Source organism: Stenella coeruleoalba (genome assembly GCF_951394435.1).
Source record: "Stenella coeruleoalba genome assembly, chromosome: 16".
Classification (NCBI taxonomy): Eukaryota; Metazoa; Chordata; class Mammalia; order Artiodactyla; family Delphinidae; genus Stenella; species Stenella coeruleoalba.
Window position 1 is genome coordinate 24349546 of NC_137162.1, and position 21928 is coordinate 24371473.

Genomic DNA, 21928 nt, shown 5'->3' on the forward strand with positions numbered 1-21928 from the left:
GCAGGCGGACTCTCAACCACTGCGCCACCAGAGAAGCCCCTCATTGTGTCTTTTGCAAGCCTACCTACTCCTCTCATTGCTTCTCATGATGTCAGCAACTGTGTGGATGACCCACACAATGTGCTGGGCTCTTGTTCCTTGAGATCCTCACTTCCCACAACGTTTTCTCCCTTCCACCTCAAGTCACCATCCAATATTCCACTTACAATTAATTATTCCAATTATTTATGGTCTTGAAATCTTGATTTTGAATATTCTGCTTCCTATTCTTCCAGATAATATGCTCTAGAGTAACCAATGCCACAGTTTTCCAACATCACTGAGCCCTTCAGAACTTAGACTCTGCTACTTTGTCACTATTCATCTCTTTTCTTCCTTCCCCACCTTATGTGGCTTAGATTTCATGGCCTACAGTTACTATTGTTTCCCTGCAAACACTCTCATCTCCCTTGAACCTTCCCTTTCTACTGTAATGGACTGGCAAGTCTCCTAGTGTGAGTATGCTCCCTTTTTACCAGCCTTTCTCACCCCTTGCCTTCTAATTTTAACTCATGGCTTGTTTCATAAATAACTGAGAATGTAGAAGCCATAATCTCCCCACCAACAAATTTAGAAATCTACTTCGAGCTTTGCCTATCTTCACTTCCCTCCCATTAAGAGGTGAGAAGTGTCCCCACTTTTATAGAATGTCAACCTCTCTTCTTGAGTTCTGGATCTCATCTCCTCACTTTCTCAAGAATGTGCTGTTTCAGCAAGTTTTATTAGATCTCTCCTGCATCATTGGTCTGTCCTACTCTATGGGATCGTCCTCATAGGAGGACGAGGGAGGGAGGAAACATTCTTTCTTCCAGTAAAAAGCCAGTTAATAAATGGAGAAGGAATGACAGAATAAGAAAATCACCATTTGGCAAAATATAATAGCTGCTGTTGATTCAGGAAAGAATCATCATTAGTGCTAAAACTAGTGGGTAAAGTTTAAGGAGGAAAGAATTTTGACATAGTCTCAAATTATTTACCTACTAGATATTTATTAGTTTCAATGGGCTGGGGAATAAATTTACAGTGGAGAAACATGGCAATACCACCTTAAGCAAAATATTAAACTTATAATCAGAAGGGGAATGACCATCTATCTCCTGGTATGACGCCGGGAGAAGAACTCAGCATCATCTCTGTGATATTTCTGCCAAAATTGTATGATCTAAATGTAACCACAAGAAAACACTGAAAAAAATCAAATTGAGTTTAAAAAATAACCTTCAGTGCCATGAAATACAAAGAAAGACTCATGATCCATTCCATATGTAAAGGGTCTAAAGATATACAACAACTGAATGTAAGATATGGTATTGGATTTTCATTTTCTATAAAGAACATAAATGGGATAAGGTGTAAAATCTCAATAAAGTCTCTGATTAGAAAATACTATTATAGAGTGCTAATTTTCTGAGGTTGATTTTATTAGAGTTATGTAACCGGGTTCCTTGTCTTTAGGAAATACACTCTGAAGCATTTAGGAGTAAAGAAGCATCATCTCTACAATTTACTCTTAAATGGGTTCAGAAAACAAAAGATAAATGAATAAGGCCAATGTAGCAAAATGATAGCAGTTGGTTCATCTGGGTGAAGCCTGTCAATGAACTCTTTGTACTGTTCTTGCACCTTTTCTGTAAGTCTAAAAATCAGCTTAAATTTTTAAAAATTTTTGAATAAGACTCTAAGGTAATTCACAAGGAATTTAACTATCTACCAAAACAAACCTGCACACTCATTAAAGGAAGACAACAAAACCTAGACACTCAACAGTGTGATACTCACAATATCTAACATCCAATAGAAAATTACCAGATTTTTAAAGATGCAGGAAAATGTGACCCAAACCAGAAGAAAGTTCAGTCAGTAGAAATAGCTATAAATTACAGAGATGATGTAATTAGTAGATAGGAATTTCAAAACAGCTATGGTAAAAACAAAAACAGCTCATGTATGTAAAGAATCCATGAACATAAAGAGGAGAGAGATAGAAGATACAAAAGCAACCAAATGAAACTTTTAAAGGTGCAAAATATAATACCTGAAATAAGAAATTTACTGAATGGGGGTTAACCACAGAGTAAACACTGCACAAGGAAATATTAGTGAAACTTTAAGACATAGCAATAGAAACTATCCAAAGTTTCCATTTCAAAGAATCACAAAACAAAAAAAGACTGAAAATTAAGAGAAATCAGTGCCTGTAAGATACTATCAAACTGTCCAACATGAAAGTAATAGAAATCCCAGAAAGAGAGTACACAAAAAATTTTGAAAAAATACTGGTCAATTTTTTTTCCAAATTTTATGGAAACTATAAGCCTATATACCCCCAAATCTCAAAGACTCCCAAGCAGGATAAACATTAAAAAAAAAAATCACACCAAAGTATCATAATAAAATCCCCAAAATCAGTTCTAAAGACAAATTTTGTAAAGTAAAACACAAATTATATTCAGGTGAACAAAGATAAGAATATTTGCAGACTCATAATCAGAAATATTATATACCAGAAAACAGAAAAGAAAGCAGCAGGGGCTTCCGGGAAGATGGCGGAAGAGTAAGATGCGGAGATCACCTTCCTCCCCACAGATACACCAGAAATACATCTACACGTGGAACAACTCCTACAGAACACTGAATACTGAATACTGGCAAAAGACCTCAGACCTCCCAAAAGGCAAGAAAGTCCCCACGTACCTGGGTAGGGCAAAAGAAAAAAGAATAAACAGAGACAAAAGGATAGGGCCGGGACCTGCACCAGTGGGAGGGAGCTGTGAACGAGGAAAGGTTTGCACTCACTAGGAAGCCCCTTCACGGGCGGAGACTGCAGGAGGCGGAGGGGGAAAGCTTCGGAGCTGCGAAGGAAAGCACAGCAACAGGGGTGCAGAGGGCAAAGCGGAGAGATTCCCGCACAGAGGATCGGTGCCGACCGGCACTCACCAGGCCGAGAGGCTTGTCTGCTCACCTGCTGGGGCGGGCGGGGCTGGGAGCTGAGGCTCGGGCTTCGGTCGGTCGGAGCGCAGGAGAGGACTGGGGTTGGCGGCGTGAACACAGCCTGCAGGGGTTAGTGCGCCACGGCTAGCTGGGAGGGAGTCCGGAAAAAAGGCTGGACCTGTCGAAGAGGCAAGAGACTTTTTCTTCTCTCTTTGTTTCCTGGTGCGCCAGGAGAGGGGATTAAGAGCGCTGCTTAAAGGAGCTCCAGAGACGGGCGCGAGCCAGCCGCGGCTAAAAGCGCGGACCCCAGAGACGGGCATAAGACGCTAAGGCTGTTGCTGCCGCCACCGAGAAGCCTGTGTACGAGCACAGGTCACTATCCACACCTCCCCTCCCGGGAGCCTGTGCAGCCCGCCACTGCCAGGGTCCTGTGATCCAGGGACAACTTCCCCGGGAAAACGCACAGCGCGCCTCAGGCTGGTGCAAAGTCACGCCGCCTCTGACGCCGCAGGCTCGCCCCGCACTCCGTGCCCCTCCCCCCCCCCCCCCCCCCCCCCCCCCCCCCGCGGCCTGAGTGAGCCAGAGCCCGCGAATCAGCCGCTCCTTTAACCCCATCCTGTCTGAGTGAAGAACAGACGCCCTCAGGCGACCTACACGCAGAGGCGGGGCCAAATCCAAAGCTGAGCCCCTAGGAGCTGTGAGAACAAAGAAGAGAAAGGGAAATCTCTCCCAGCAGCCTCAGTAGCAGCGAATTAAAGCTCCACAATCAATTTGATGTACCTGCATCTGTGGAATACCTGAATAGACAACGAATCATCCCAAATTGAGGAGGTGGACTTCGAGAGCAAGATTTATGACTTTTTCCCCCTTTTCCTCTTTTTGTGAGTATGTGTATGCTTCTGTGTGAGATTTTGTCTGTATAGGTTTGCTTCCACCATTACTCGTAGGGTTCTATCCATCCGTTTTTATTTAATTTTTTTCTTAATAATTATTTTTTATTTTAATAACTTTATTTTATCTTATTTTATTTTACTTTATCTTCTTTCTTTCTATTTTTCCTTCCTTCCCTCCTTCCTTCCTCCCTCCCTCCCTCCTTTCTTTCTTTCTACTTCTACTAATTCTTTCTTTCTACTTTTTCTCCTTTTTATTCTGAGCCTTGTGGATGAAAGGCTCTTGGTGCTGCAGCCAGGAGTCAGTGCTGTGCCTCTGAGGTGGGAGAGCCAACTTCAGGACACTGGTCCACAAGACACCTCCCAGCTCCACATAATATCAAATGGCGAAAATCTCCCAGAGATCTCCATCTCAACACCAGCAGCCAGCTTCACTCAACGACCAGCAAGCTACAGTGCTGGACACCCTATGCCAAACAACTAGCAAGACAGGAACACAACCCCACCCATTAGCAGAAGGGCTGCCTAAAATCATAATAAGTCCTAGACACCCCAAAACACACCAACAGACGTGGACCCGCCCACCAGAAAGACAAGATCCATTCTCATCCACCAGAACACAGGCACTAGTCCCCTCTACCAGGAAGCCTACACAACCCACTGAACCAACCTTAGCCACTGGGGACAGACACCAAATATAACGGGAACTACGAACCTGCAGCCTGCAAAAAGGAGACCCCAAACACAGTAAGATAAGCAAAATGAGAAGACAGAAAAACACACAGCAGATGAAGGAGCAAGATAAAAACCCACTAGACCTAACAAATGAAGAGGAAATAGGCAGTCTACCTGAAAAAGAATTCAGAATAATGATAGTAAAGATGATCCAAAATCTTGGAAATAGAATAGACAAAATGCAAGAAACATTTAACAAGGATCTAGAAGAACTAAAGATGAAACAAGCAATGATGAACAACACAATAAATGAAATTAAAAATACTCTAGATGGGATCAATAGCAGAATAACTGAGGCAGAAGAATGGATAAGTGACCTGGAAGATAAAATAGTGGAAATAACTACTGCAGAGCAGAATAAAGAAAAAAGAATAAAAAGAACTGAGGATAGTCTCAGAAACCTCTGGGACAACATTAAACGAACCAACATTCGAATTATAGGGGTTCCAGAAGAAGAAGAGAAAAAGAAAGGGACTGAGAAAATATTTGAAGAGATTATAGTTGAAAACTTCCCTAATATGGGAAAGGAAATAGTTAATCAAGTCCAGGAAGCACAGAGAGTCCCATACAGGATAAATCCAAGGAGAAATAGGCCAAGACACATATTAATCAAACTGTCAAAAATTAAATACAAAGAAAACATATTAAAAGCAGCAAGGGAAAAACAACAAATAACACACAAGGGAATCCCCATAAGGTTAACGGCTAACCTTTCAGCAGAAACTCTGCAAGCCAGAAGGGACTGGCAGGACATATTTAAAGTGATGAAGGAGAAAAACCTGCAACCAAGATTACTCTACCCAGCAAGAATCTCATTCAGATTTGATGGAGAAATAAAAACCTTTACAGACAAGCAAAAGCTGAGAGAGTTCAGCACCACAAAACCAGCATTACAACAAATGCTAAAGGAACTTCTCTAGGCAAGAAACACAAGAGAAGGAAAAGACCTATAATAAAGAACCCAAAACAATTAAGAAAATGGGAATAGGAACATACATATCGATAATTACCTTAAAAGTAAATGGACTAAATGCTCCCACCAAAAGACACAGATTGGCTGAATGGATACAAAAACAAGACCCATATATATGCTGTCTACAAGAGACCCACTTCAGACCTAGAGACACATAGAGACTGAAAGTAAGGGGATGGAAAAAGATATTCCATGCAAATGGAAACCAAAAGAAAGCTGGAGTAGCAATTCTCATATCAGACAAAATAGACTTTAAAATAAAGACTTTAAGAAGAGACAAAGAAGGACACTACATAATGATCAAGGGATCGATCCAAGAAGAAGATATAACAATTGTAAATATTTATGCACCCAACATAGGAGCACCTCAATACATAAAGCAAATACTAACAGCCATAAAAGGGGAAATCGACAGTAACACATTCATAGTAGGGGACTTTAACACCCCACTTTCACCAATGGACAGATCATCCAAAATGAAAACCCTGAGAAAACCATAATTCAAAAAGAGTCATGTACCAAAATGTTCATTGCAGCTCTATTCACAATAGCCAGGAGATGGAAGCAACCTAAGTGTCCATCATTGGATGAATGGATAAAGAAGATGTGGCACATATATACAATGGAATATTACTCAGCCATAAATAGAAACGAAATTGAGTTATTTGTAGTGAGGTGGATGGACCTAGAGTCTGTCATACAAAGTGAAGTAAGTCAGAAAGAGAAAGACAAATACCATATACTAACACATATATATGGAATCTAAGAAAAAATAATGTCATGAAGAACCTACGGGTAAGATGGGAATAAAGACACAGACCTACTAGAGAATGGACTTGAGGATATGGGGAGGGGAAAGGGTAAGCTGTGACAAAATGAGGGAGTGGCATGGACATATATACACTACCAAACATAAAATAGATAGCTAGTGGGAAGCAGCCGCATAGTGCAGGGAGATCAGCTTGGTGCTTTGTGACCACCTAGAGGGGTGGGATGGGGAGGGTGGGAGGGAGGGAGACGCAAGGGGGAAGAGATATGGGAACATATGTATATGTATAACTGATTCACTTTGTTATAAAGCAGAAACTAACACACCATTGTAAAGCAATTGTACTCCAATAATGATGAAAAAAAAAGAAAACAAGGACACAAACATATACTTGTTCATGAATGTTCATTGCAGCATTATTCACAACAGGTAAAAGGTGGAAACAATTCAAGTTCCTACCAAGAGATGAATGTGTAAACGAAATGTAGTATATGCATACTATTGAATATTATTCATCCATAAAATGAAGCTCTGAAGCATGCTAACAACATGGATGACTTTTCAAAACATCATGCTAAATGCAATAAGCCAGACACAAAAGGACAATATTGTATGATTCCACAAATATAAAATATTCTAAAATAGACAAGTTAGTAGAGCTGGATGGTAGATTGGGGGTTACCAGGGATGGGGGGAAGGAGGGAAATGGGGAGTTATTGCTTAATGGGTACAGAGTTTCTGCTTTAATTGATGAAATAGTTTTAGATATAGATAGGAGTGATGGTTGCACAACATTGGAAATGTAATTAATGCCACTGATTTGTACACTTAAAATGGTTTAAATGAAAAGTTATATTTTATATATGTTTTAGCAAAATAAAACCCAAAAACTACAGGGATGACATGATCTGAAAAAAATATATAATAATAAATAAATAAATAAATAAATATGTATCCAACATAGGGGCACCTCAATACATAAGGCAAGTGCTAACAGCTATAAAAGAGGAAATCCACAGTAACACAATAATACTGGGGGACGTTAACACCTCACTTACACCAATGGACAGATCTTCCAAACAGAAAATTAATAAGGAAACATAAGCTTTAAATGACACAATAGACCAGATAGATTTAATTGATATTTATGGTACATTCCATCCAAAAACAGCAGATTACACTTTCTTCTCAAGTGTGCACAGAACATTCTCCAGGATAGGTCACATCTTGGGGCACAAATCAAGCCTCAGTAAATTTAAGAAAATTGAAATCATACCAAGCATCTTTTCTGACCACAACGCTATGAGATTAGAAATCAATTACAGGGAAAAAAACTGTAAAAAACACAAACACATGGAGGCTAAACAATACATTATTAAATAACCAAGAGATCACTGAAGAAATCAAAGAGGAAATCAAAACATACCTAGAGACAAATGACAATGAAAACACGAGGATCCAAAACCTATGGGATGCAGTAAAAGCAGTTCTAAGAGGGAACTTTATAGCTATACAAGCCTACCTCAAGAAACAAGAAAAATCTCAAATAAACAACCTAACCTTACACCTAAAGGAACTAGAGAAAGAAGAACAAACAAAACCCAAAGTTAGCAGAAGGAAAGAAATCATAAAGATCAGAGCAGAAATAAATGAAATAGAAACAAAGAAAACAATAGCAAAGATCAATAAAACTAAAAGCTGGTTCTCTGAGAAGATAAACCAAAATTAATAAACCATTAGCCAGACTCATCAAAATAAATAGGGAGGGGACTCAAATCAATAAAATTAGAAATGAAAAAGGAGAAGTTACAACAGACACTGCACAAATACAAAGCATCCTAAGAGACTACTACAAGCAAGTCTATAACAATAAAATGGACAACATGGAAGAAATGGACAAATTCTTAGAAGGGTATAACCTTCCACAACTGAACCAGGAAGAAATAGAAAATATGAATAGACCAATCACAAGTAATGAAATTGAAACTGTGATTAAAAATCTTCCAACAAAAAAAGTCCAGAAACAGATGGCTTCACAGGTGAATTCTATCAAACATTTAGAGAAGCGCTAACACCCATCCTTCTCAAACTCTTCCAAAATATTGCAGAGGAAGGAACACTCCCAAACTCGTTCAACAAGGCCACCATGACCCTGATACCAAAACCAGACAAATATACTACAAAAAAAGAAAATTACAGACCAATATCACTGATGAATATAGATGCAAAAATCCTCAACAAAATACTAGCAAACAGAATCCAACAACACATTAAAAGGATCATACACCATGATCAAATGGGATTTATCCCAGGGATGCAAGGATTCTTCAATATACACAAATCAATCAATGTGATACATCATATTAACAAACTGAAGAATAAAAACCATATGATCATCTCAATAAATGCAGAAAAAGCTTTGGACAAAATTCAACACATATTTATGATAAAAACTCTTCAGGAAGTGGGCATAGAGGGAACCTACCTCAACATAATAAAGGCCATATATGACAAACCGATGGCAAACATCATTCTCAATGGTGAAAAACTGAAAGCATTTCCTCTAAGATCGGGAACAAGACAAGGATGTCCACTCTCACCACTATTATTCAACATAGTCTTGGAAGTCCTAGCCACGGCAATCAGAGAAGAAAAAGAAATAAAAGGAATACAAATTGGAAAAGAAAAAGTAAAACTGTCACTGTTTGCAGATGACATGATACTATACACAGAGAATCCTATACATGCCAACAGAAAACTACTGGAGCTAATCAATGAATTTGGTAAAGTTACAGGATACAAAATTAATGCACAGAAATCTCTTGCATTCCTATACACTAATGATGAAAAATCTGAAAGAGAAATTAAGCAAACACTCCCATTTACCACTGCAACAAAAAGAATAAAATACCTAGAAATAAACCTACCTAAGGAGCCAAAAGACCCATATGCAGAAAACTAGAAGACACTGATGAAAGAAATTAAAGATGATACCAACAGATGGAGAGATATACCATGTTCTTGGATTGGAAGAATCAATATTGTGAAAATGAATATACTACCCAAAGCAATCTACAGATTCAATGCAATCCCTATCAAATTACCAATGGCATTTTTTTACAGAACTAGAACAAAAATCTTAAAATTTGTATGGAGACACAAAAGACCCTGAATAGACAAAGCAGTCTTGAGGGAAAAAAACGGAGCTGGAGGAGTCAGACTCCCTGACTTCAGACTATACTACAAAGCTACAGTAATCAAGACAATATGGTACTGGCACAAAACAGAAATATAGATCAAAGCAACAGGATAGAAAGCCCAGAGATAAACCCATGCACCTATGGTCAACTAATCTATGACAAAGGAGGCAAGGATATACAATGGAGAAAAGACAGTCTCTTCAATAAGTAGTGCTGGGAAAGCTGAACAGCTACATGTAAAAGAACGAAATTAGAACACTCCCTAACACCATACACAAAAATAAACTAAAAATGGATTAAAGACCTAAATGTAAGACCGGACACTATAAAACTCTTACAGGAAAACATAGGAAGAACACTCTTTGACATAAATCACAGCAAGATATTTTTTGATCCACCTCCTAGAGTAATGGAAATAAAAACAAAAATAAACAAATGGGACCTAATGAAACTTAAAAGCTTTTGCACAGCAAAGTAAACCATAAACAAGACGAAAAGACAACCCTCAGAATGGGAGAAAATATTTGCAAATGAATCAACGGACAAAGGATTAATCTCCAAAATATATAAACAGCTCATGCAGCTCAGTAGTAAAGAAACAAACAACCCAATCCAAAAATGGGCAGAAGACCTAAATAGACATTTCTCCAAAGAAGATATACAGATTGCCAACAAACACATGAAAGAATGCTCAACATCACTAATCATTAGAGAAATGCAAATCAAAACTACAATGAGATATCACCTCACACCGGTTAGAATGGGTATCATCAGAAAATCACAAACAACAAATGCTGGAGAGGGTGTGAAGAAAAGGGAATTCTCTTGCACTGCTGGTGGGAATGTAAATTGAAACAGCCACTATGGAGAACAATATGGAGGTTCCTTAAAAAACTAAAAATAGAATTACCATATGACCCAGCAATCCCACTACTGAGCATATACCCAGAGAAAACCATAATTAAAAAAGACACATGCGGGCTTCCTGGTGGTGCAGTGGTTGAGAGTCCGCCTGCCAGTGCAGGGGTCGCGGGTTCATGCCCCGGTCCGGGAGGGTCCCACATGTCACGGAGCGGCTGGGCCCGTGGGCTGTGACTCCTGGGCCTGCGCATCCGGAGCCTGTGTTCCGCAGCGGGAGAGGCCACAGCAGTGAGAGGCCCACGTTCCGCAAAAAAAAAAAAAAAAAGACACGTGCACCCCAATGTTCATTGCAGCACTATTTACAATAGACAGGTCATGGAAGCACCCTAAATGCCCATCGACAGACGAATGGATAAAGAAGTTGTGGTATATATACAATAGGATATTACTCAGCCATAAAAAGCAATGAAATTAGGTCATTTGTAGAGACGTGGATGAACCTAGAAACTGTCATACAGAGTGAAGTCAGTCAGAAAGAGAAAAACAAATATCGTATATTAACGCATATATGTGGAACCTAGAAAAATGGTACAGGTGAACCGGTTTGCAGGGCAGAAATTGAGACACAGATGTAGAGAACAAACGTAGGGACACAAGGGGGGAAAGTGGAAGGAGGGTTGGTGGTGGTGTGATGAATTGGGAGATTGGGATTGACATATACACTAATATGCATAAAATGGATAACTAATAAGAACCTTCTGTATAAAAAAATAAATAAATTTTAAAAAAAACCCAAAATACAAGATGAAACATAAAATTCAAATAACCCTATATCTATTTAAAACCTTCCCACAAGAAAAATTGTAATTTCAGGTAACTTTAATGGAAAATTATATCATGTATTTAAGGAAGAAATAATACCAATCCTACACAAAGTATTTCAGGAAATAGTGGAGAAGGATCATTTCCCAGTTCAGTTTGTGAGGCCAGCAAAACCTTGAAACCAAAACCAGACAAAGATATTATAAGAAAACTACAGACCAATAACCCTGATGAATATAGCTGTAAAAGTCATTAACAGAAAGTTAGCAAATCTAATTCAACAACATATAATAATGATAATATGTATAAAAATGACCAAGTGGGGTCTATACAAAGAATACAAAGTTGGTTGAACATTTGAAAAGCAAGGTAATTCACCATGTTAACAAAACAAATGAGAAAAAAATATTAACTCAATACATGCAGAAAAGGCATTGATGAAACAGTATCTATGCATGATTAAAAACTTAGTAAACAGACAATAGAGGGGAATTTCCTCAACCTAATAAAAGGCAACTATGAAAATCCTGCCACTAACATCATACCTCATGATGAAAGACTCAAACCTTCCTCCTAACGTCAAGAACAAAGCACCACTTTAACAATTATTTGAAGTCCTAGCCAGTGCAAGTATGGTGATTATGAACAAAGAAACAAACAAATAATAAAAAGCATACTGATTGGAAACAAAGAAAAACTGTCTTTATTTGTAGAAAACATGTTTATGTTTACAGAAAATCCTAAGTAATTCCAAAAAACTGTAAAATAAATGAATTTAGCAACGTCATCAGATACAAAATATACAAAAATCAGTTGTATTTCCATATACTAATAACAAACGGAAAATAAGAGGTAAAATACCATTTACAATAACATCAGAAATTGCAAAATACTTAGGCAAAAATTTAACAGAATATGTGCAATATCTGTACACTGAAAACTATAAAATGTTGCTGAGAAAAAATTTTTAAATCTAAATAAATGGGGATATGTGCCATGTTCATGGATTAAAAACCTCAATTTTGTCAAAATGACAGTTCTTCCCAAATTGATCTCTAGATTCAGTGCAATCCCAACCAAATTTCCAGCAGGCTTTTTTGTAGAAATTGATAAGTTGATTCTAAGCTGTATATAAATATGGATAAAACCTAGAATAATTAAAAGATTTCTATAGAAGAAGAAAAAAGTTGAAGACCTTGTACCATTAAATTTCAAGACAAAGTTATTGTCATCAAAATAGATAGGTAAAGAGTTACAGAACAGAACAAAGTCCATAAATAGAACTGTTCAAATAAAGTCCACTGATTTTCTATAAATATGCCAAGGTAATTCACTGGAAAATGACAGTCTTTTCAGCAAATGGTGCTGAACAACTGGATATCCATATGGAACAAAAATGAACCTCTACTCTAACCTCACACCACACATAAAATTAACTCTAAATGGACCATAAATATAACATAAAAACTAAAACGATAATAAAACTTCTAGATGAAAACAGATATAAAATCATTACTATTTCAGAGTAGGCAAAAATTACTTAGGACAAGAAAAGTACAAAGTACATAAGAAAAATAAGGATAAATTGGACCTCAGTAAAATTTAAAAGGTCTCATCTTCAAAATACACTATTAAGAAAATGAAAAGGTAAGCCAGAAGCCAAGTGGAAATATTTGCAATGCATATATATCTGACAAAGGTTTTGTATCCAGAAGGCACAAAGAACGTTTACAACCTAATAAAAAGATTTTTTTTAATGGTCAAAAGATCTGAAGACAGTTCACATATGAATGACAGAAAGCACATGAAAAAAATGTTTAACAGGGCTTCCCTGGTGGCGCAGTGGTTGAGAGTCCGCCTGCCAATGCAGGGGACACGGGTTCGTGCCCCGGTCCGGCAGGATCCCACATGCCACGGAGCGGCTGGGCCCGTGAGCCATGGCCGCTGAGCCTGCGCGTCCGGAGCCTGTGCTCCGCAATGGGAGAGGCCACAACAGTGAGAGGCCCGCGTACCGCAAAAAAAAAAAAAAAAAAAATGTTTAACATTATTAGTCATCGGGGAATACAAATTTAAACCACAATGAGATACCACTATATATCCAATAGAATGGCTTAAAAAAATACTGACAATACTGAAAAAGATTAGAGTAACTGGAATTCACACACATTGTTGGTAGGAATGTAAAATGGTCCAACAGTTTAGCAGTTTCTCATCAAATTAAGTGTATACATACCCTTGAATTGATCCAACAATTCCGTTCCTGGAAATGATAATATCTGTCTACATAAAGACTTGTACATGAACATTCATAGCAACTTTATTCCTAATAGCTAAACACTGGAAACAACCTGAATTCCCATCAACAGGTAAACCAATAGACAAATTGTGTTGTTGATATAATGGCACATTACTCAGCAATAAAAATGAATTAATTACTGATATAAACAACAACATTGGTGAATCTCAAAAAAACATTAAACTACATGAAAAAAAGCCAGGTGCAAAAGAGTGCCTACTGTATGATTCCATTTATATGAAATCTAAGAAAGACATAACTAATATACGATGAAAGACAGATCCATTGTTGCTTAGGCTGGATGGGGGCTGTGAATATTGACTGCCAAGGGGCATAATGGCATTCTTGGCGGTGGTGGAGGGCAGGGGTTACAGTTGTGGTAGTGATTGTGGTAGTGGTTACTTGGGCATATGCATTTGTCAAAACTTACCAAACTGTACACTTAAAATCCATGCTTTCATTATATGTGAATTATATCTCAATTACATCTTTGATTTTTTAAAAACAAAATATATCTATATATACTTATTTTAAATGTCCAGAAAGATACACTCAAAATTATAAAACAGTAGTATTTCAAAGGTGATATACAAAATATTTAACAATTGGGAATTACAAGCACCAACCAGTCAGAACAGATGGTGGGCATGAACAATTGGTACAGCGGATGAGACATGCATTAGCCCAGGAAAACAATAGTTATCAATAGATGGTGGGATTATTGATGTCCTCTTTCTTTTTGCTTATTGGTATTTTCTAATTTTCTATCTGTAGTTCAATCAGGTACTTTAAAATAGGGAAAAAATCTATTTTTAATTATAAAAAAGAAAAATCGTACCCTGTTGACATCACATTTCATACTGTTATAAAATTCTAATGGATCTCAAAACCCTAATGGAACTTTTAAATAATAGATATGAGAAATGGTATACTAAAACAGCATTGAATTAGAAGTTAAAAATGGATAATGCCATAAAAATACTTCCTATCTACTACAAAGAAAATAGTGAGATAGATAGATAGATAGATATTTTTTTTTTGGTACGCGGGCCTCTCACTGTTGTGGCCTCTCCCGTTGCGGAGCACAGGCTCCGGACGCACAGGCTCAGTGGCCATGGCTCACGGGCCCAGCCGCTCCGCGGCATGTGGGATCTTCCCGGACCGGGGCACGAACCCGTGTCCCCTGCATCGGCAGGCGGACTCTCAACCACTGCGCCACCAGGGAAGCTCGTGAGATATATTTTTTAACTATTTTACTATTTTAAAATGCCCTCCCTTTGCTTCTATTACAACTAGGTCTCCATACAACTGATTATGTTTAAGACAGAGAATATCTTTCCTCATATTGTCCGGGCTCTGAAATGCCATTCTGCTCTAAAGTCATGATATAGTATTTTCTGATGGGCATCTTGGCCTAGGTCAAACTTCAGAATCTGGTTGAGCAAGCTGGGAAATCAACTAATAATTATCAACCCTGGATAAATTTTTATAGCAAAATTACAGCCCATGACAAGGAGAGTTGCTGCCATCTCCTCCTAGCATGACAACCTCCATCCCTACGGCTTATCACAGCAACAAACCTTTGCTCTGAGCAACTTCTTCAGAGGTAAGCACAATAAAAACCTGGCCTAAGAGCAGTCGCTGAGAAGCTATGATCAGCAAATAATGACAGGGAGTCCCCTTTATCATGTGTCTCTCTATCAACAGAAAAACCATACCAGCTCCCCATCAGCCCAGTTGAGAGTCAATGGCTGGTTTAGCAACAGGACTCCTTTCTGAAACGCTCAAAACCCTGGGATAAAATGATGCTACTGTATAATCTCCTAATGTTGCTTTACAATGCAGCTCAAATATGTGATTTTAAAAGCACCTTAAACCCACCATGAGTTCACAGTTATCTTTAATGATCTGCAAATCTCAGTGTTTTTAATAGCTCATTTTGTACTGTGGCTACAGTGGCAACACCTGCACCTAAATAGTTATTGCTTTTAATACCCTGGGCTGTCAGGATGTGCAGTAAATGAGAGGCAGCAGCAGTATCTTCCACCTTTTCTAAGCCTTAATCTACTCTTCCTCCATTTGAACATAAGTGTATTGAGCTGATAGAGCTGCTGCGTCAGCTCCCAGAGCCTGTGCGATCTCAGCTCATGGGACCAAGATCAGAGGTCATCAGCAGAGGCTGACCACCCTTCTCCATTACATGGAGAGAAACAAGAAGAAAATGGTAGCTAGAGGCCACCAGGGTCTTTCCCTCTGGAAGCTCCAACTCCTGAAAGTGAAGGATCTGTCCCCAGATCACAGTTATAAGAAAAATATACAGAAGTTTTCATGAGGTCCCCAATATGGCATTTCTGCAAGATACTAAACTATAAATTGCATTAGCAAATCTAGCTTCATCCAGACATTTTAATGTCACTCACCCGCTAAACGAGGATAAGAATCATCTTTATAGTTGATATAATAAAGTATTATGTCACAACTTTGATTCTCAAATTTCAAAACATAAGGTATCTCATGTAATAGTAATAGCAGGTATTTATTGAACAATTACTATGGGCCTGACATTGTTCTAAGCTTACATACATTAACTCATTTAATCCTCAAAACAACTCAATTGTTATGACGAGCCAGGATTTGAACCTGGCATCTGTCTCCAGAGTCTTTGCCATACTGCAATAGATCAAGAATCACAGACCCCATTTCTCTAGAGAAGTGAACCTCTTACAAAGCCACCCAAGGGCTCAGAAGGAAGTTGGCTATGACTATACTTCAAAATGTTCCTGAATGGATGGGAAACCCTCCAGTGCTGCACATGTCATAACTGTCTTGCCTCACCTTACCTGTAAAAGTCTTCTGTCTAAACAGAATGTGGTTGGCTCTGAGGGAATACAGCATCAGTGATTTTCAAAACTGGAAATGGCCTCATCGTGATTCTTCAGGTTTAAGGTTTTCTAAGCAAATTCTCTTGTGTATATAACCATTCTCATGCTCCCGCATGGTACCCAAATTGCTGATGATCACACCTCACCACAGGGTCACCAGCTACACTGGAGGTTGATTTCCATCTGCAGCTCTCGACTGTGATCATGTGAAAGAAGCAACAGAGGATGACACTGCCTGACTCAGTTCCCCCAGCCCTTAACCACTTCTGCTTCCAACAGTCAGCAACCGCTGTCTCTTTGAGAGCTGGTTTGCCTACAGGGAAGACCAGAAAGACCCTTCCAGAGCAGTCCTTGGCCAGTGACTGGAAGCATGGGGGATATAAATATCCCAGTTCCCTCACCCTGATGGGGACACTCTGAGATGTGATTACATTGTCTCCAGAGCTCCCTGAAAGGTCCAGCCAAAGTCTCCCACCATGGAACTTGACATTGAGCCTTAGGTTGGTCTCCTTCCCTTCCCTGTCCTACTTTCCCAACTCTTAGGATGTTTCCTGGGATCATTTCAGAATCAATCGCTTTCATGGCCATCATTGCATTGGGTCTGCTTCTGGCGGTGAACTGAGAGGGACAGCGGAATATGATTTTAGATCCCTCTAAACTCCCACCTCTCTGGATAATCTAAACAAACATGTTGGGGCCATTAAGTCTCCTGCTCCTCTCAATGGGAACCTCAGTTCTGCAGCACAAATGGAATGATCTACTTATACTGGCCTTACTTATCCATAAGCTACTTACTCCTCAATTATTTTTAAAAAATTACAGAGGTCAAGTTATTGGGAGAGAGATGGCCAGAGTGTCCCACATAATATTACTGACTGGACACTTTAAACAAGGGAACTTTGAACTGATGCCCACATAACTGTGGCTTCAATACAAAGAAAATACAATGGATTCAGCGGCTCAAAATGCTGGCCTGCAGCCTGGAAGGCAAACAGATCTCTGTCCGATGTAACTCTGTTCTCCAAGTGTGAGGTCTAGAAAGGATAGACCTTCAATGGATACCAGCCGAAACCCCTCATTTTACAGTCTTGGTTCCTCTGAATCACATCCTTGGGTTAAACATTTCTCACAGTAGCTTTAAACTTTAATTACGTACTCTACCAAAGCAAAGATCAAAATCTCTACAAAGGTTCTTTTTATTTTTTATGATGAAGCATTTATTAGTATGTCTCTTTGGAATAGATTGTCATACCCCAGGCCTGAAAAGAACTTCCACATAGAAATCACTCTCAGAACACTTTTTAAATACTCAAGAGTGTGTCCTTCTTTCTCATCTCATCAATGACTTGTTAATGATGAATAATTATAATAGATTCTTATTAATACGAATGCATTGCATTTCAAAAAATTTTTTTAAAAATATAAAACCTATGCACTGATGTCTATAATAGACATTAGGATCCAAACTTTCATCCATACAGAGTATCTAGATGTGGTGCATTTCAAAATAAATCAGTGTGGTAGTAACAAAAGATCTGCTTCATGGAATGGGTTGGCCTAATTGAACAGATATAATTACACTCTGTTAATATCCATGTGGACTATGTAGAACATTATCACTCTTATATGTACATGACTATAATAGTTCTGCGTTTCTTTCCATCCTGGAATCTGAGGACTGATTTCCCTAAATGTCTGTGATCCAAGGGATTTCAAAGAGATTCCTCCAAAATGTTCCAGAGTGAATTTCGTGAGCTGTTCAACTGGACCCAGCCAGCAGCTCGGAGTTAGGACTTCATCTTGGATGACTTGCTGAGGGGAAATCCACCCCCCGCAAAACGAGGGCCAGTTAGTTTGGCCACTGAGAAGGCATTCTCCGTACCTATTCTGTCCTTGTTCCTATAAGAGAGGAGGTGAAAGTTAACTTCTTACCATCTTTTTCCTCTTCTATGTTTGACAGTTCTTAGGGTGAATTAGCCACTGAAAACTGCTTTGATCAAAGCTTCCAGTTTGAGACAAGGTGGTGGTTTAAATCTAATTAGGTGTTACTGATAACACATAGAATTAGGGAAAGACACAATTAAATGTGCTTTCCTAATGTTTATCTAAATACGGACAGAAGGCCTCATAATAGCTCAGACCCTGTGGACTGGAGGCTCCTGACTTGTAATCATCTTCCTATTTTATAAAGCATTTGTTTAGTTCCAAAGATCAGTCAGAAGAATCTTTCTCTTGGCTCAATTATAATGACTAATTCATCATTTATCAACTTTTATAATCCAAAGTTTCAGTGGAAACATAAATATTTATCACACACACAAGGTATCTTCATCAAACTTGGACATTTATAAAATACAAATTTTCCTATAACTTTAGATGAGCAGCAGTTATTATTAGAAATAGTTTAAGATACGAGAAAAGCTGGGAAAGATAAATAAGATGGTACATTTGGCAATAGATAAAGGAAGTTCTAATCTAAAATCTACAATGTATCTTCTATGCAGATCTTCTTTAAATACCCACACATACACACACACACACACACACACACACACACACACACACACACACACACATTCAGGTTTCCTGCAGAGGTATCTTAAATTTATAAAAATTACCTATTGAATAATTAGGGTCTTATGGAAAACATCTTTGGAGTCCCTTTTTAAAAATAAAAACTGAGCAAACTACTAAGACTAAAACCAATTAGATTTGGCTAATAAAAGTGATTTACTTCAGGGAAGAGAATTCTACCTTTTGCAAAAGAATCTGAATTGTACTGCAGACTCTAGACAGGGCAGGTGGGTAGGGGTGCAGGTCAGGACTGGAGCATGATAAAAACAGGGTTTGAGAAAAGTGAAAAAAAAAAGGCAAAAAGGTAAAAATGATATGAGTTGCTATTTTATAAAGAGTATGTGTGAGGAGAATAGCCACAGAGATTATTCTAAATTATTCCATTTGAAAAGAACCTGCAGAGAATTTGTTAATCAATCCAGCTGTCCCTTAGCAGAATTGATTTCATTATTATAAAAGCCGTCCTCCATAAACAGGACAAAAGCTTTAGCCTTGAGTGGGCCCACCAAAGAAGATTCCTTCAAGTACTCTGACAATTTGTCTACCTCCTGACTGTTGCTAGCTGCAGGCAGTGCCCCCCTCCCCCTGCCCTCTCTCGCCTTAAATAACCTAAAATTTCCTCTCTGAAGGAACTTAAGCTTAATGCTTCTGGCCTGATCTAAGTTGACTAATGGGAATAATGTCTCCTTTATATGATCTTTTTAATGCATTTATAGACCATCTTAATGACTCCCTTCAGCCTTCTTCCTTCCCGTCTAAACCATCTCAGCACTTTTGTTCTTGCCTGGGCATATTTTCCTTCAGCTCCTTAATCTTTTTTTTTTCTTTTCCCTGTTCTCCCATGAACTCATAACTCTCTGTCTCCCTCCAGTTTATGGATCCCAACTAAATGGAACGACCAAATGATGCCCTAGCCAGGTCAGACTGGCCACAAGGAATGAGGATTCAAGGCAAAGGCAGAGTCTAGAGCAGTGCTATCTGACAGAACTTTCCATGATGGTGGAAAAGCTCTGTTTCTGAGCTGCCCAATGCGGCATCCACTAGCCACACATGGCTACTAAGTAGGTGAAATGTGACTAGTGCAATTAAGGAACTAAATTTCTAATTTGATTGAATTGCAATTCACTTTAATTTAAATAGCCACAAGTGGCATACTGCCCGGGGGCAGTGCAATTCTAGTGGATGGGCCATTGGGAGGGAATGAGCTATCAGAGGGGTGTCCCTCTGTCAGCATGCTCCCTGTGTCCAAAAAACTGTGTGTGCCTGGCCGGGGGATCAATAAGGTCAATGGAAACTAGGCCAAATCCCAGGGCCAAGGCAGGTGAGTTAATTAGCTCTAGGAAGGCAATTAACTGTTTAGCCAAGCCAGCTGTTTATAACTGTTTCAACTGGACCACTGGTCTCCAAAATGGAGTGTGTGAACTCTACAAGATGAGTGGGATGACCTGTTGTCAAGTGGCAAGAAGATATTAGAGATTCAATATTTTATCTTTGAAAATTAAAAATCTTTCTTTACTAATAATTACTCACAAAGTGACAATAGTATTTGTGTGTACTTTATAAATTAAAATATATTGGAGGTAAAAAACTATTCCAAAATAGTATTTTTTTAATTTTAAAAACTATATGCGTATATATCAGGGGGGCTGCAAGTTCAAAATTGTTTTACTGATAAGAGTGCACACTCAGAAAGTCTGAAGGCCACAGAGCTAGACAACTGCCTCACGTGGAAACTAGACATGACATTTGATAAGCACAACTTTGGTGCCCTAAAAGAAAACTAGTGTTTCTACTCCAACATTCATTCAATTCACATCATTAACATCGGTGGTTCTCAAACATCAGTGTGCATGGAATTCACCTAGAGAGCAATTAAACTGCAGATTTTTGAGGCCCACCCAGAACCTGCTGAATCCAAATATCTGGAAATGGGGCCTAGGAACCTGCATGTTTAATAAATCTCACCAGTGATTCTGCATCAGATAGTTGCTAGACCCACACATTAAGCCAGACCCATCTAAATTAGCTATAGTTTTTAGCAATATTTTAGTCTACCAAGGAACTGGCATCTAAATGTGGAATGGGGGAATATTCTGATATACAAAAAAGGATAGATTTTTACTGGCAAATGAATTCGCATCCAGCTACTTTAAGTAGCTGTTTGCCACTAATGGATTATTGATGCATGCGTTCAAACCCTGTTTCACCATGTCCTTGAAACGCCCATGTGGATGAAATACCAAGCCTGACTTTCAACTCACAATGTGAGCCTCTACAGAATGAACAAGATGATTTGGGCAATGCACACAGCCAAGGTTCAAACCTGCTGATTCATCTGGGCCCACTCACTCACCCCAGGATTAGGCAAACAATAACAAAGTGAAGAGAACATTTACTCTTCAACATGTAGGCATCCTGAAACCCAAAATATTCACCTGATATCTGCATTATCATCTCCTAGAAGAATGCTCATGCTGATACCCTACAGCAGATACTGAAGTCAGGTACTAGACACAGAAATGGTTCAGAGACAGTTTATCTAAAACACAGGTGAAAATTACTCGTGAACTGCTCACAATTACAGTGGTTTTAAGTGTGAATATGCTTCAGCCCATACAAGGCTAATCGTGAACCTCCTCTGCAGACATAGTTATGGAATGATTATCTCCAAACCGTGAGAACTGTGTGGGGGAAAAAATCACACTAGGTTTCCTCTGCTCCACACAAGGTCCACCAGTGAGCTGATATTAATGAATCCCTGTTAGGGTCCTAAGGAGGGGTCTCAGTATCAAAGGAGACGCCCGTCTTGCTCTAACACCAGCCCACTGAGGGACCTGTAGAAAGTAATTTGCTCACCCCTGACTTAGTTTACCCCAGTGAAGTCTGTGACTCTGTGACTGTCTTCAATTATTTTCTTATCAGCAGTTAACAGGCACAACAGAACTAGAACATTTGA

General features: G+C 38.8%; 2 protein-coding genes across 2 annotated transcripts in view; both read right to left on the minus strand.

Annotated features, from left to right (window-relative positions):
- The window catches only part of SORCS3 (sortilin related VPS10 domain containing receptor 3), a 742043-nt gene extending 738857 nt beyond the window's left edge, over positions 1 to 3186 (minus strand). The window contains exon 1 of the mRNA XM_079900511.1: positions 3002 to 3186. The gene's annotated coding sequence lies outside the window, so the exon portion shown is untranslated. The remainder of the gene's footprint in view (positions 1 to 3001) is intronic.
- An 11616-nt stretch (positions 3187 to 14802) lies between these two features.
- The window catches only part of CFAP58 (cilia and flagella associated protein 58), a 110796-nt gene continuing 103670 nt past the window's right edge, over positions 14803 to 21928 (minus strand). The window contains exon 17 of the mRNA XM_079899392.1: positions 14803 to 18297. Within this exon, the coding sequence (XP_079755518.1) occupies positions 18186 to 18297 (112 nt within the window). The 3' untranslated portion in view covers positions 14803 to 18185. The remainder of the gene's footprint in view (positions 18298 to 21928) is intronic.